The sequence below is a fragment of the Anolis carolinensis genome, chromosome 5 (assembly GCF_035594765.1).
Source record: "Anolis carolinensis isolate JA03-04 chromosome 5, rAnoCar3.1.pri, whole genome shotgun sequence".
Lineage (NCBI taxonomy): Eukaryota > Metazoa > Chordata > Lepidosauria > Squamata > Dactyloidae > Anolis > Anolis carolinensis.
Window position 1 is genome coordinate 50,245,492 of NC_085845.1, and position 13,724 is coordinate 50,259,215.

At 41.4% G+C, this 13,724-nt stretch overlaps 1 protein-coding gene across 3 annotated transcripts in view; it reads left to right on the plus strand.

Moving 5' to 3' along the window:
- fhdc1 (FH2 domain containing 1) overlaps nt 1-5,904 on the plus strand; it is a 73,704-nt gene extending 67,800 nt beyond the window's left edge. For all 3 annotated transcript variants that reach the window (XM_008111968.3, XM_016994087.2, XM_016994085.2), the window contains exon 12: nt 1,770-5,904. In XM_008111968.3, the coding sequence (XP_008110175.2) occupies nt 1,770-3,776 (2,007 nt within the window). In that variant the 3' untranslated portion in view covers nt 3,777-5,904. The remainder of the gene's footprint in view (nt 1-1,769) is intronic.
- The last annotated feature ends 7,820 nt before the right edge of the window (nt 5,905-13,724 follow it).

Consider the following 13,724-nt stretch of genomic DNA (forward strand, 5'->3'; position numbering starts at 1 on the left):
CAGTCAACTCATTTTATATTGTTGCCAAAGGTTTTAATGGCTGGAATCACTGGGTTGCTGTGATTTTTCCGGGCTGTATGGCCATGTTCCTGAAACATTCTCTCCTGATATTTCACCCACATCTATGACAGGCATCCTCAGAGGTTGTGAGGTCCTCAAAACCTCTGAGAATAACTGCCATAGATGTGGGTGAAATATCAGGAGAGAATGTTTCAGGAACATGGCCATACAGACCGGAAAAATTACAACAATTCATTTTATATTGTTAATATTTTTTCCTGTGATGCAGTAGAATAAGGCTACATATTTTGTGAGACACTTGCCACCCCAAATTTAAAACAGGCTGTCTTTCTCCACATTCAGGGCACATGTTTTGCTTCCTTAAATATTTTACAAAATTATGGGTATTTAAACTGGCCTCTCTGATGGACACTGTTTAGAGCTTCCTCTTGCTTTCCTGGCAGAAATATTCACACCTCTTGTTTAATTTGTATTGTGATTAAATGAGGGAGGAAATTATTAGGTCCATTTCCTGAGCAGATCCACTTAGTTTTGGGTGGGGTCGGGAAGAGGTTCCACCGCTGTCTAGAAATAGACCACAGATGGCTCTGTGATTAACCTCTGTGCCTGTGGCATGAAAACAATGCAATCTTTGCCATGCTTTTATAATGACAATAGGAAACATGTTTGGAGACAGCTTTGTGTACTGAAGAGTGTTTGTCTCCTTTAATCTAAATGGTCACATATATATGGCTCTCAACTTCTGGCTAGCATCATGAAGCTGATACCAGTAGTTCTTAAGCTGTGGGTCCCCAGGTGTTTTGGCCTACAACTCCCAGAAATCCCAGCCAGTTTACCAGCTTTTAGGATTTCTGGGAGTTGACAGCCAAAACATATGGGGACCCACAGATTGAGAACCACTGTGATATACCTATTGTACATTTTCTAGCATTCCTAAAATGCATTCCAATTTTGATATTCCAAATTGTTGTGCATATAAAAGAGAAGTATCTAGTAGAGCAGGACTTTACAATTTGACAGTAGTAAAGGGCCAATATATTTTTAAAAATTCTGCGGGCCACTCCTCCCTGTCTCTCTGCTTGCCCGCTTCACTGGTTGGCTCTTCCCATGCCTGCCTTCCACCTTTCCATAGGAATGGTGTGAGCATTCCTCCATACCAGTCAGTGAAGGAGAAGCCCAGCTCCTTCCACAAACAGCAGGGAAGCCCTTTGCAGGCCACGTCCAGCCCACGGACCACATATTGTACAGGCCTGTAGTAGAGTCTGAGGTCTTTGTTACTAGACCAAACATGCTTGCCTTGGAACACATAGATGTGGACTTTTAAGCTTCTCTAGGGAGTGTATCTTTCAGAAGACTTAAAAAAATATAATGTCAGGTGGTAGTATGACCATTTAGATCAGTGGTTCTCAACCTGTGGATCCCCGGGTGTTTTGGCCTACAACTCCCAGAAATCCCAGCCAGTTTACCAGCTGTTAGGATTTCTGGGAGTTGAAGGCCAAAACATCTGGGACACACAGGTTGAGAACCACTGATTTAGATCTATGATTCTTCCAGAAGTTTTCAGCACCAGCCAGCCTGCCCAATGGATAAAGGGATGTAGAGTTGTAGTCCAAAACATCTGGAGGGCTAAAGATTTCTGACATGGAAGAGTCAGGAGGATGGGTTTAGAAGTGTGTATTTGTTTTACATGCTAACAATCCACTCATTTAAAATGTTGGATGTTTCTCTTCTTCTTTGTCTTGAAACAGGAGAACAAGGAAAGAGAGGCCCATGAACTTCAGCAGCTCCAGCGATTAAAGGAGTTGGAGGAGAAACGACGATCATGGGTTGCTGGTGATCTTGGGGCTTTTGGCAGGAGCAGCAGCGAAAGTGACGTTGGGACACTGACAAAGAGAGGGCTAGAAGAATTTCTACCCTTCTTGCAGCACAGACCCCAGAGCCCTTCCTACAGAAATGCCAGCATCAGGCGCTCCCGTCATTCTTTGGGCATCACTGCAGACAGGGAGCTCTTGACTTTCCTAGAGACCTCAAAGGGTGAAGATCCAAACAAGTCCAATAGCCTTCCTCGTGCACATGCTTGTCAGACCAGAGCAACTGTAGCTTGGATTGAATCTAAAGAACCTGGAGATCCCAATGTGACTGACTTGCATTTAAATCAAGCATCTGAAGAACACATGGGCTGCAGTTACTTCCCATCTCCTCCACCTCAGTCTGATCGCATAGATGACCTAGAGGTGTTAGATGGTGCCCATGCTAACTTCTGTAATAATGAAGATGGTGCTGGTAATGACAACTACAATGTGCCTTGTATGGAAGCTGCAGATACACCCCCCTGGGATGTATCTTATGAAGAGAGTGAATTTGTTCCAGGTCTGCAGAAGTTTGACTTCAGTGAAGTAAATGATATGGATGACCCATCTGAGGTTAATTTTGAAGTTGGCGCAGGAGATCTGGAGACAATGGACGACTCAAGCTTATGCCGTCTTGATCCAGCAACTCGTCCAGTACCAGCCTACAGGAAGTCTAAAGAGGCTCCACATAAGGATGAGCAAGCTACCAAAGTGGCACGTTATGCTAATGAAGCTCCAAGGCCCAGCATTAATAGTCCCAGCTCCTCAGGCAATATTTCAGGAATTAAGGCACAAAGACCAGGTTTTGGTGTATCAGACATATCTGATCATTCTTTGACACTTGATCAGTCTGAAGAAAATAATCCAAAGCTAGGTGTCAACAAAGTGAACAGGAATAATGGTGCCATGGCTCCTCTTATGAGCAATGTGCAAACAGATGATGGTCTGAGCTCCTTTTCTAATGATAAAGAAGACTCTGGCAGCAAGCCTGGTCTTCCGAAGGAAAAATCAGGAAAAGGCAAAGATGGATTCGGACCAAAGAGAAATTCTCTAAAAGAGAAATCTCCAGGTACGACAAAGCCTGCCACTAATCCTCCAAATCACCCCAGACCTGTCAGAACTCTGAACACATCAGAGAATGCAAGCATGAGGAAAGTGGTACCTATTTCCAGGTCAACTAAAGCAGCTCCTCCTACTTGTACAAAAAAGCCGGAGCCCAAGCCAGCACCTCGAGACACTAGTGTAGCCGAAACTCGGCTGTCACGGCGCAACTCCATCAGGGGCATCACTGATGTTGTGCCAAAACCTCAGTATAGGCAGAGCATATCTGTAGAGGAACCAAAATTCCAGCGGGGAACAGCAGCTTCTAGCAGTGGCCATTTTGAGAGGGAGCCACTTCAGCAGAAAGGCTCCTTCAAAAAGCCAAGCTCTAAACCGGTCAGATACATTCCCAAGTCAAAAAATGATGAAACCAAAATGTGCCGCTCTGTGCCCAAACCGCAGTCACCTACAGAAGTTAAAAGCACAACAGTCGCTGCTCCAAAGACTCCAGCTCCCGTCCCAAGCTTTGCAAGGAACACAGTGGCCTCTTCTTCCAAATGCACAAAGGTGGATTTGCCACCAGCTACCAAAGCTCCAGCCCTCACAAGGTCTTTGTCTCAAAGGTTGCCAAGGATGAGAATAACAGCAGCTTCCGATGATGCTAATCCAAAGGAAAATGGTGGAAGCACATTGAAAAGGGCCAACAGTGCTAGAATGATCAAAAGGAACACTGACAGCAGTGAGCTTCTAAGTGTTAAAGCCGAGCCCATGCTAAGGGAACAAATAATAATGGAAAGATCGGCATCCCTTCAATGTAAAGATGAAAACCAAACTGCAATAGGAAAACTACTGAATCACTTTTGAAAATAAAAGGGGATTGTATGGTTTGGCAATATAGAATGTGAAAATGAACTTTTCAACACTGAATATTTCCATTGTGGAATATCCAGACTGTAATGTTGTATTAATAGCATTACATTCAAGTTAAGGTACATTGTGTGGATCCTGCTGTAGGTCTGAATTGAATGTATTCAAAACTACTGTGATGGGATAGCTGTAGCAAAGTTTCCTTGCTTTTGGATGATAGTACCTCTACATGCATTTTACATGCTAAGGCAAGTCTTCCTCAGCCTGGTGCCCCGTCTTCCTTTATGTGGTGGCGGCTCTCATCCTCTATTGTCCCCAGACCAGCTTGACTTCTCTGCTGGTTTGAGATGAGTAGAGTATGGGGCCCAGAGATCCGGATGGGGAAGACTGCACTAAATGGATGCTTTTGTCTAATGAAAAGAAAGGAAAGCAGAGGTAGGGGATTATGGCCAGTTATGAAATAACTCCTCTTTTCTGAAAATGCAAAATGAACTTCTGTTTTGGGGGAAACAGTGAGATATGGGTCATTTAAATTCTTTGGGTCCAAGAATAGGTTTGGGTATGTTGCAGAGTCCATTGCTGGCAGTTGGACAGATACACAGCACCGCTGGCTTACAAATAGTAAACTAGGACACTGCTGTTTGAGGGAGGGATGGGGTTTTGACCTCATCTGAAGAATTTAAGTTGTATGTGTATGTAGGAAGAAGGGGAAACTCTGCTGGGCAGAAGATTTATTCTCCATGAGTGCGGAAGAACTGCTTTGCAGGGACAGATAGCATAATCAGTGAACTGACTGGTGCTGGAATTAGGAGGGTTAACTGAACGTTATGACTTTCAGAAACCACAAATAGTAGTTTAGGGGAAATGACTACAGGTGACTTGACTTCCAGGTCACTCACCTGCAAACCTGCCAGCCTTTGGTATACAGAAGTGCCATATTTATAATACACATCACAAATAATGCAGTTTAAAACATATGAGGGCTGCAACTTTTCATACAGCACTTTCCCTGCCAATTCTTGTTTCCACTGGTTTTTAACTACTGTCAAATGACTTGAAATGCTGCTATGGCTCTAACGACAAAGAGCCTTTGGTTTCCCTGCTGCCTCCTTTCTTTGTCAAAATGACTGTTGGCATGCAATATGCAGGTTCCTTTTATGCATGACAGAAGGCTTTTTTTGTACAGTAAGCTTTATTTGCTTCACATGTGGATTTTAACACTATTTTTAAACTTTTTGATAAGCTTTTTTTAATATTGAAAAATAGTTCATTGCAAAACGGTCAGGCTAAAATGCAAAGGATGCGGAGAACCCTGTTGCTACACGTTCTTGCCTTCCCTTTGGTTCCTTTCCAGGTAAATATTTGTAGGTGGGGACATCAGCCATTGCTTTTTAGTCTTTTATTTAAATAGCTGCCATCTTATTCATTTAGGAAAAGCTTTTTTTTAAAAAAAATCTTGCAGTAGAAAATATTTGAGCAAACAATACTGAGTTGGTTATGCAACCTTGTCTCCAGCACTCTTCCCACTTGGTTTCCTTTGACCTAACACAGTGTATCAGTCATAGCAAGCCACTTACCCAGTTGTGACAATTGACTTTAAATTTTCACTAAATTTTCACTGAGCAATTTTACTATTTCTGTTAAGGGCTCATATCTCCCCCCCCCTTTCCATTTTAGAAATGGTTTCAAAAACTCCTTCCTAGAAAAGTATACCAGCATTGTAATGCTCTTGTGGCCATGAAACAATTGATCACTTCCCATGTGATTGATAGTTGGCTTCACACTCTTCATATAGTAATAAGCTTTTGGACAGAATCATTTTGCCTTTGGTTTTACAAACTAGCCAGTGTCCATATGCTAAATGCAGTACTCTGTCCATTTGGCCTTGCCTGTACAACTTTTTTTGTGCTCATCTGCGAAAGCAGGTGGTGGATTTTTATTACCTTTTGATGGTAGTAAGCTTGAAAAGAGAAAATAATTTAAATGTTACATGTTTGGAGACTGTAAGTAAATTTCTATATAAGTATGTGTAAAAATGAACTGGATGTATTTAAAGGACCATTTATACATTTCTGAGTTTACTTGCTAGTTTAATAAAGTTCCCATTTATGGGCTTTGTGCTATATTTCCAGTATTTCCATTGTAATCTCATTTGACAGTCTGGTTGAGGTCACATGCCGGAGCAGAACACTTAATTTGGTGTTTTTTGAAAGAAAATAAATACATACTTAAGAAAAGTAACAAATGCATGCTTGGTTGATCACACAAATATAGACCACCTTTCTGAAATTAGTTTTGGGATGCCAAGAGGTACGACTTGGGACTACTAGTTTGGTCCAGATCCAATGTCAGCTGGTTTCAGTGCTCTCTGGATAAGTGTGAACTACAACTCCCATGTGCCAAGAACAATCACCCCCAAACCCTGCCTGTATGCACACTTGACCATGTTGGATCTGTGTGCCAAATTTGGTCCTGATCCGATGTCGGCTGGGTTCTCTGGGGAAGGGTGAATTACAACTCCCATGTGGCAAGGACAATCACCACCAAGCCCTGCCTGTATGCACTGTTGACCATGTTGGGTTTGTGTGCCAAGTTTTCGGCATTGAATGTTTGCCATTTTGTTGCTTTTGTTGGAAACTGCCCTGAGTCCCCTTAGGGAAATAGGACAGGGTACAAATAAAGTATTATTATTATTATTACTACTACCTAAATTTAGAACATGGGTGGAAATCATGTGGCTCTCCACATGTTGTTAGACGGCATCTCCCGGTATTCTGGCTAGACAAATGAAGTTTAACTATATCCACACCTTCGTACTAGAACATAATAACTATAGTAGCCCTCCCAATGTCTCATTTGTATGGAAGATGATGTAAGGAGTCCACAAACCATAAAGAGTTCTCCAACATCTGGTATTCAGAGCCACACCATTTCTGGTCAGTGGTAACATAACAGCCACCATAACTAGTAAGTGGGGCATATCTCCTCAAATACCCAAATTACTCAACACAGGATATGGCAATATAATAGTAAAACAAATGTACCAACACCTGCTTCACACCTCTTCATGCTCCCAAAGCTGATCTGGTCTAATTGGCTTCATAGATCTGAGTAGCCCATCTGGCTTACCATTATTTTTTTCCTGGTGTCTTGGTTTATAGGTCTGTTTGGGGGATTATTTGGGGCACTGATTCAGAAAATTGCATTGGATAGACCACATCAACTTTAGCTTCTTAGATATGGTTATCATAGTTTTCTTTGGGTGAGCAGATGGTGACAGGTAGATGGCATATGTTCCGTATCACAAAAACTAGAGCTGATAGAGGGAAACAAGTGCCATTTTTGGAATCAACAGGTCAAATATATCCCAAAACAGGTCTTATCAGAGGCAGCCCAGGGCCATACAGTGAACTGCTGAGGAGATACAAGGAGACTTTAGGTATTGAATTCTATCAAGATCAGATGGCAACTTCAGACAAATTGGGGAAGAAGATAACTGAATGAAATCACTTAAATATTTCACAAATAACTGCTGAGTTCTCCAATCAAAACAGAATTGCAAACATTTTTTTAAAATGTCTGAAATATGCTTCCAAGTATAATCAGAAAGGGTAGAACAATGGGGCAAACTGAGTACTTTGCTGCTTAGTAAACATCAAGGTCAAAAGAATATAGTTTTTTGAGTAGAACTGTGAATTTTAAGGTCACCTGTTGTCACATTCCATAATCTCCAGTGGCTTTTCACACACATTTTCCTTCATAAGCAGAACATATAGTAATTTGAGCTTGGAAAAAAAACAAAGCAAAGCTTAGAGTGTTAAAATGCCAAACAGCATAACTCTTCTCTTTGAAACATGGTATAGAAACAGCCTGGCTAAGGCATTTCCTCCATCCCTAGTTTCTGGCTAGGTTTGCCTTTTTTAATATTTAAAGGCCAACAAGTCTGAATCTGCTGTTGGATTTGTTCCTATTAGCTTCGAACTCTTTATTGGGAAATCTCACTGCACAACTTGAAGGTGTTTGTCAGAGAATTATGCACTTGTTTGGAGGGCGTGACGGAGGCTTGTGGCACTAATTCAGTCATTTGGTTCAAAATGGAAATAGTCCAAAATACAGATTAAAAACATCTCTTGTTCTCTCGCACACACACTCAGATAGTAAACATTGCAACAAAAGCAATATAAAACTATTGCAGGGGGGAAGAACAGCAGCAATGCTCAAGTGACGTGAAGAAATACTTAATGCAACGTGTTGTCGAAGGCTTTCATGGCCGGGATCACAGGGTTGTTGTATGTCTTTCGGGCTGTGTGGCCATGTTCCATACCTCACAACCTCTGAGGATGCCTGCCATAGATGTGGGCGAAACGTCAGGAGAGAATACTTCTGGAACATGGCCACACAGCCCGAAAGACATACAACAACCCAGTTAATGCAACTTTTTAAGCCTGTAGCTCAGTGGTTCTCAACCTGTGGGTCTCCAGGTGTTTTGACCTACAACTCCCAGAAATCCCAGCCAGTTTACCAGCTGTTAGGATTTCTGGGAGTTGAAGGCTAAAACATCTGGGGACCCACAGGTTGAGAAACACAGAAAATCTCCCTTAGTATGGAATCTGACAGTTCCTATCTCAAATGTTACAATAGAAATGGTTTTTAGTTAAAGATATGCATTTTCCTTATTCAATTTTTTTTTAAAAAAATCTTCTGAAATTTGACACTTACTTAAGAAATAGCTTAATGCTTTATCAACAATATTGTTAAAAGTGACATTAGGATTCAAGTGCATGTCTGCATTCTCCATGTTTATTGCCTGTGTGCCAAAAAGTCCCAACACTATTCTATATTAAATAGCAACAAACAAATCTTTTAACAAAAGGCTTAAGGTGAAAGGTCTACACATAGTCTAACCATGACACTCACAAGCAACAATGAAAGATCATGAACCCAGGACAAGCATAGAAAGTTATGGAGTTCCCAGCCAACCAAAAAAAATGAGTAAATTATTTCTACTACTGCTAGTGTTATTTTTAATCTGTAGCCTAGTCTCCTGTTAATATATCACCATAACCATTGTTGAAAGCTGGGGACAGGATATAAAATGGAGGTGCACTTCAAATGTTTATGTTATCACATTAGCTTTCTTTGTTAAAGGAAGTGGTGTGTGTCCGTAATCACATGCTTTTAAATTGCTACAGAATTCAAAAGGTCTAATCACTAAGAAGTTTTTCTATATTTTGGATCCATCAAATCTTGATCTGTAGTTTCCCTTGTGCTTTTCTGTCTGTCCAAGAGCTGCTTCTGTTGATCTATACCAGGCATTCCTCCAGTTGTTGTTGGCTCCCATTAACTCAGGCATGAGCAAACTTCAGCTCTCCAGGTGTTTTGGACTTCAACTCCCACAATCCCTAACAGCTGGTAAACTGGCTGGGATTTCTGGGAGTTGAAGTCCAAAACACCTGGAAGGGCAATGTTTGCCCATGCCAGCATTAGCCCCTGCCAGCAGAGACAGTGGTTAGGGTTTATTAATTTATTATTATTATTATTTTATTTTTATCATGTCAGAAGCAATAAAAAAGCAATATTTTTTATCATGTCAGAAGTGCTTCTGATGTGAGAGAATTGGCTACAGAGACGTTGCCCAGGGAACGCCCGGATGTGTTACCATCCTGCTGGGAGGGTTTTCTCATATCCCTGCAAGCTAGAGCTGACAGATGGGAGCTCACCCTGTCTCACGGATTTGAAATGGCAACCTTCAGGTCAGCAGTTCAGCCAGCACAAGGGTTTAACCCATTGCGCAGCTGCGGCTCCATTAAGGTGTATGGGAACTGAGTAACAACTAGAAGGCCAAAGATTCCCCATACCTAATGTACATGCTACCCCAGTGGAATTTCTTCACAGCACACATACACCAACATGTGTGCCTAGGAAAGAGTCAATTGCTGTTCTTTCTGACATCCTGTCCATATTCTCCAACTGCTGCCACTTGGCAGGGACAGTCCCAATTAATCCTGTTCTTTCACTTTTTCAGTTGTTTTAAAAATGTCAGTTTCTCTCTCCTCCCACTTTCTCCCTTTGTCAACAGCTTACTTCCAATTCCTTTTGGGCTCAGGCAAAAGCAAACTGCCGCAGTCTCCCTTAGCTTTCTGGTTCTTTGTTATTAACAACTATTGCCCTCTTAACCACTTTGCTGTTGCTTGGGCACATGTGTCCTGGTTTTCATCTGTGAAATGTTAAAGGCTATACTCAACTGACATCTTCTCCACGTGATATTTTGATATATTAGAAATACTTGATGAAAACAGTATTCAGAGACATAGCTCTGATTTTTTTAATCGTGTCAAAAGCAACTTGAGGACATACTGCAAGTTGATTCTGCTATGAGAGAATTGGCTATCTACAGAGACGTTGCCCAGGGGACACCTGGATATGTTACCATCCTGCTGGGAGGCTTCTCTCATGTCCCCACAAGCTAGAGCTGACAGATGGGAGCTCACCCCATCTCATGGATTCAAACCACCAACCTTTAGGTCAGCAACCCAACCTTTAGGTCAGCAGTTCAGCTGGCACAAGGGTTTAACCCATTGCACCACCGTGGCTCCTATATTAATCTGGATTACTGTGCAAAGAGATTTTGTAATAGCTTTGAGACTAACAGAGAAAGAATGTGATGAAGTACACATAAGACTTTTCTTTCAAAGATACTATAAGATTGCTTTGCTTATTGATCCAGACTAATACAGCTATGACTTTGAATTCTACTTTCCTGAAAATAGTTGCAACAGCTGGAACTTTATATAGAAAAACTTCTCTGGCCAATTTGCCTACACTGGATGTTTTTTAAAAAAATTCAAATACAAATGACCTTGGGAAAGAGATTATAGCGGAAAAAACTTCAAAATACAAATCTCTCCCTTCTAAAGTGGTAACTTCCTTTCCTTTGTTGCTCATTCCATGTGACTTGGATTGTGGATTTCAATGCAAAGATAACCATTAGCATAGTGACCTCATGTTGGGAGAGCTCTTGAAAGCCTTGAATCCGTCCTTAGCAAGGGTGGCCTTGTTCAGTGTTTGCAGGGGCAGAGCTGCAGAAACTGTCAGTTGAGATTCCCGCCCATGGGAAAGAGTGTGGGAAAATTCCATGTTAACATTATTGCTTTGTTAGAAAAGGCGGCATTGCATATTTCCCTTCCTGTCCTGTTCTAAGGGATATTCAGCACTTGAACTTAAACAGAAGAGACATAAGCCATGTCAAATTAAAAGACTACTTTCAAGTGGTTACTTGTGTTGGAGCATACAAGCCGGTGACTGCAAAATGATTGAAAGTGAAAGCAATATTGTAGAGGGTGCCTCTGCAAGTGGAAGGAGCTATAATAATTGCAACTGCAACATACCAAAAAAATGGCAGGCAGAATAAATACATTTGTGTATGTAGTGGTTTTTATTTTGTGCTGCATTCTTTTCTACTGATTGGAGAAAAACATAGCATGAATCAAGCCTTGAGGACGTTTCACTCTACACAATTATAACACTTTTTTCATGTCAGGAGCGACTTGACAAACTTCGAGTCGATTCTGGTGTGAGAGAATTGGCCATCTGCAAGGATATTGCCCAGGGGATGCCCGGATGTTGTGATGTTTTTACCATCCCTGTAGGAGGCTTCTCTCATGTCCCCACATGGGGAAGCTTTTTTTTTTTTTCGTGTCAGGAGCAACCGGAGTTGCTTCTGGAGTGAGAGAATTGGCTGTCTGCAAGGACGTTGCCCAGGGGACGCGCGGATGTTTTGATGTTTTTACCATCCTTGTGGGAGGCTTCTCTCGTGTCCCCGCATGGAGCTGGAGCTGATAGAGGGAGCTCATCCACACTCTCCCCAGGTGGGATTCGAACCTGGCAGCTTTCAGGTCAGCAACCCAACCTTCAAGTCACTTAGTCCACTACGCCATCTGGGGGCTCCTATGGGGAAGCTGGAACTGACAGCGGGAGCTCATCCACGCTCTCCCCAGGTTGGATTCCAACTGGCAACCTTCAGGTCAGCAACCCAACCTTCAAGTCATTAGTTCTGCCAGCACAAGGGTTTAACTCACTGCGCCACCCGGGGCTCCTATAATTATGATAAGATCCCACTGTAACTGCCATGTCTGTATGCTCTGGAATCTTGGGATTTGTGGGGGTTTTTTATCATAGTAGATCTCCCCGACTAGGAATTCTAAACTTCTTGCCCTAAATTATTAATCTCAGGATTCCATAAGATGGAACCATGGAAGTTAATGTGGAATCTTCTGCACAACTGTGTAATATGCGTCAACCAATATATTGGTCTAGAGCCCAGGGGGCCAAAGAGGAGGCCATAAATTCCTGACATCAAAAGCTGTCTACTGTGTTAATATTTTATCACAACCACAATTTTCTACAGAGAAGAGAAAATTACAACTATAAATTTTCATGTGATACCATTATCTTTATTGAAAAGATTTAACTGAGGATTTAAGGACCTTATAGCCTCAATTGTAACAGGACCTCTGCTAGCGCCAAGGCTTGAAGGCAGTCTTGTTCTGCCTTGCAAAATTTCTACCAGAGGGCCTTAGTATGAAAGATCACCAAGTCATTAATACCAGCTGGGCTGTTAACTGTCTTCAAGTCAATTTCGACTTATGATGACTATGAATAGGAAGTCACCCAACTTTTAACTGCCCTACTCAGCTCTTGCAAAGTCAGGGAGTTATTTCTCTCAGGTGCTCTGAATACAACTTCTATTTCACTTTTTAAAACTAGAGTTTCGTCTTCATTTGGTTGTTGTTTATTTATTTATTTATTTATTTATTTATTTATTTATTTACAGCATTTATATTCCGCCCTTCTCACCCCGAAGGGGACTCAGGGCGGATCACATTACACATATAGGCAAAAATTCAATGCCTTTTTAAACATAGAACAAAGACAAGACAAACATAGGCTCCGAGCGGGCCTCGAACTCATGACCTCCTGGTCAGAGTGATTCATTGCAGTGATTCATTGCAGCTGCTCTCCAGCCTGCGCCACAGCCCGAGCCCAATGTTGTTCAAATGTATCTGTCATCCTTTGATTTCTTTTATATGGTTCTTCCGTATAGTGTTTCAATTCTTTTTATTTCGTGCAATCTTTTTCTTTTCTGGTCATTGAGCATCTATATTCTTGGTTTAAATTTCCCTTTGATTTCTTGAATATTGGAGAAGAGGCCTCTTGTTCCTTTTTGGTCAGTTTCTACTTTTTCTCCATTGGTTATTATGTAATTTTCCTTATCTCTATGTGCAAGTCATGGAACAGTTCTGATCCTATTTCTGTCACCTTTCAGTTTTGCTTCTCTTCAGTCCATAACTACTACAAGAGTTTCATTTACCATCAATTGAGCCTTATCTTTCCTCTTGGCTGCAGATAGTGTCCATTTGCATTCTTTTCTGCCAATGTCTCTGGTTTCAGTCAAGAGTTCTTCTAGTTACCAGTCAATTAGGCTTAATAGTGCAAATATATTTTTCACCTTGTCTTTAAATTCTTTGCAGATGTTCTTGCGGTTGTGTTTTGGTATGATGTCATTAAACTTTACTTTAAGTTTTGCTATTAGTAGTTTATGGTCTATGTCACAGTCTACTCCTGGTCTTGTTTTGCAGAGAGAATGGAGCTTCTCCATCTTCTGTTTCTAATTATATAATCTATCTGAATTCCATATTGGCCAGCCGGTGATATCTATGCATAGAGTTGTTTCTTGAGTTGTTTGAAGAATGTGTTCCCAATGGACAACTTGCACACTTTAGCCAGTCCATTTTCTGACTAAATTCTTGATCTTCCAACAAAATTTTCTGCAGTCTTTAGATCTACTCTGTTTCCTACTTTTTCATTCTAGAAGTCCTGTTTTGATGCATGATCAATTTGATCTTGAACTCCCACAAAGAACTTTTCAATTTCTTGTTCTTTTGC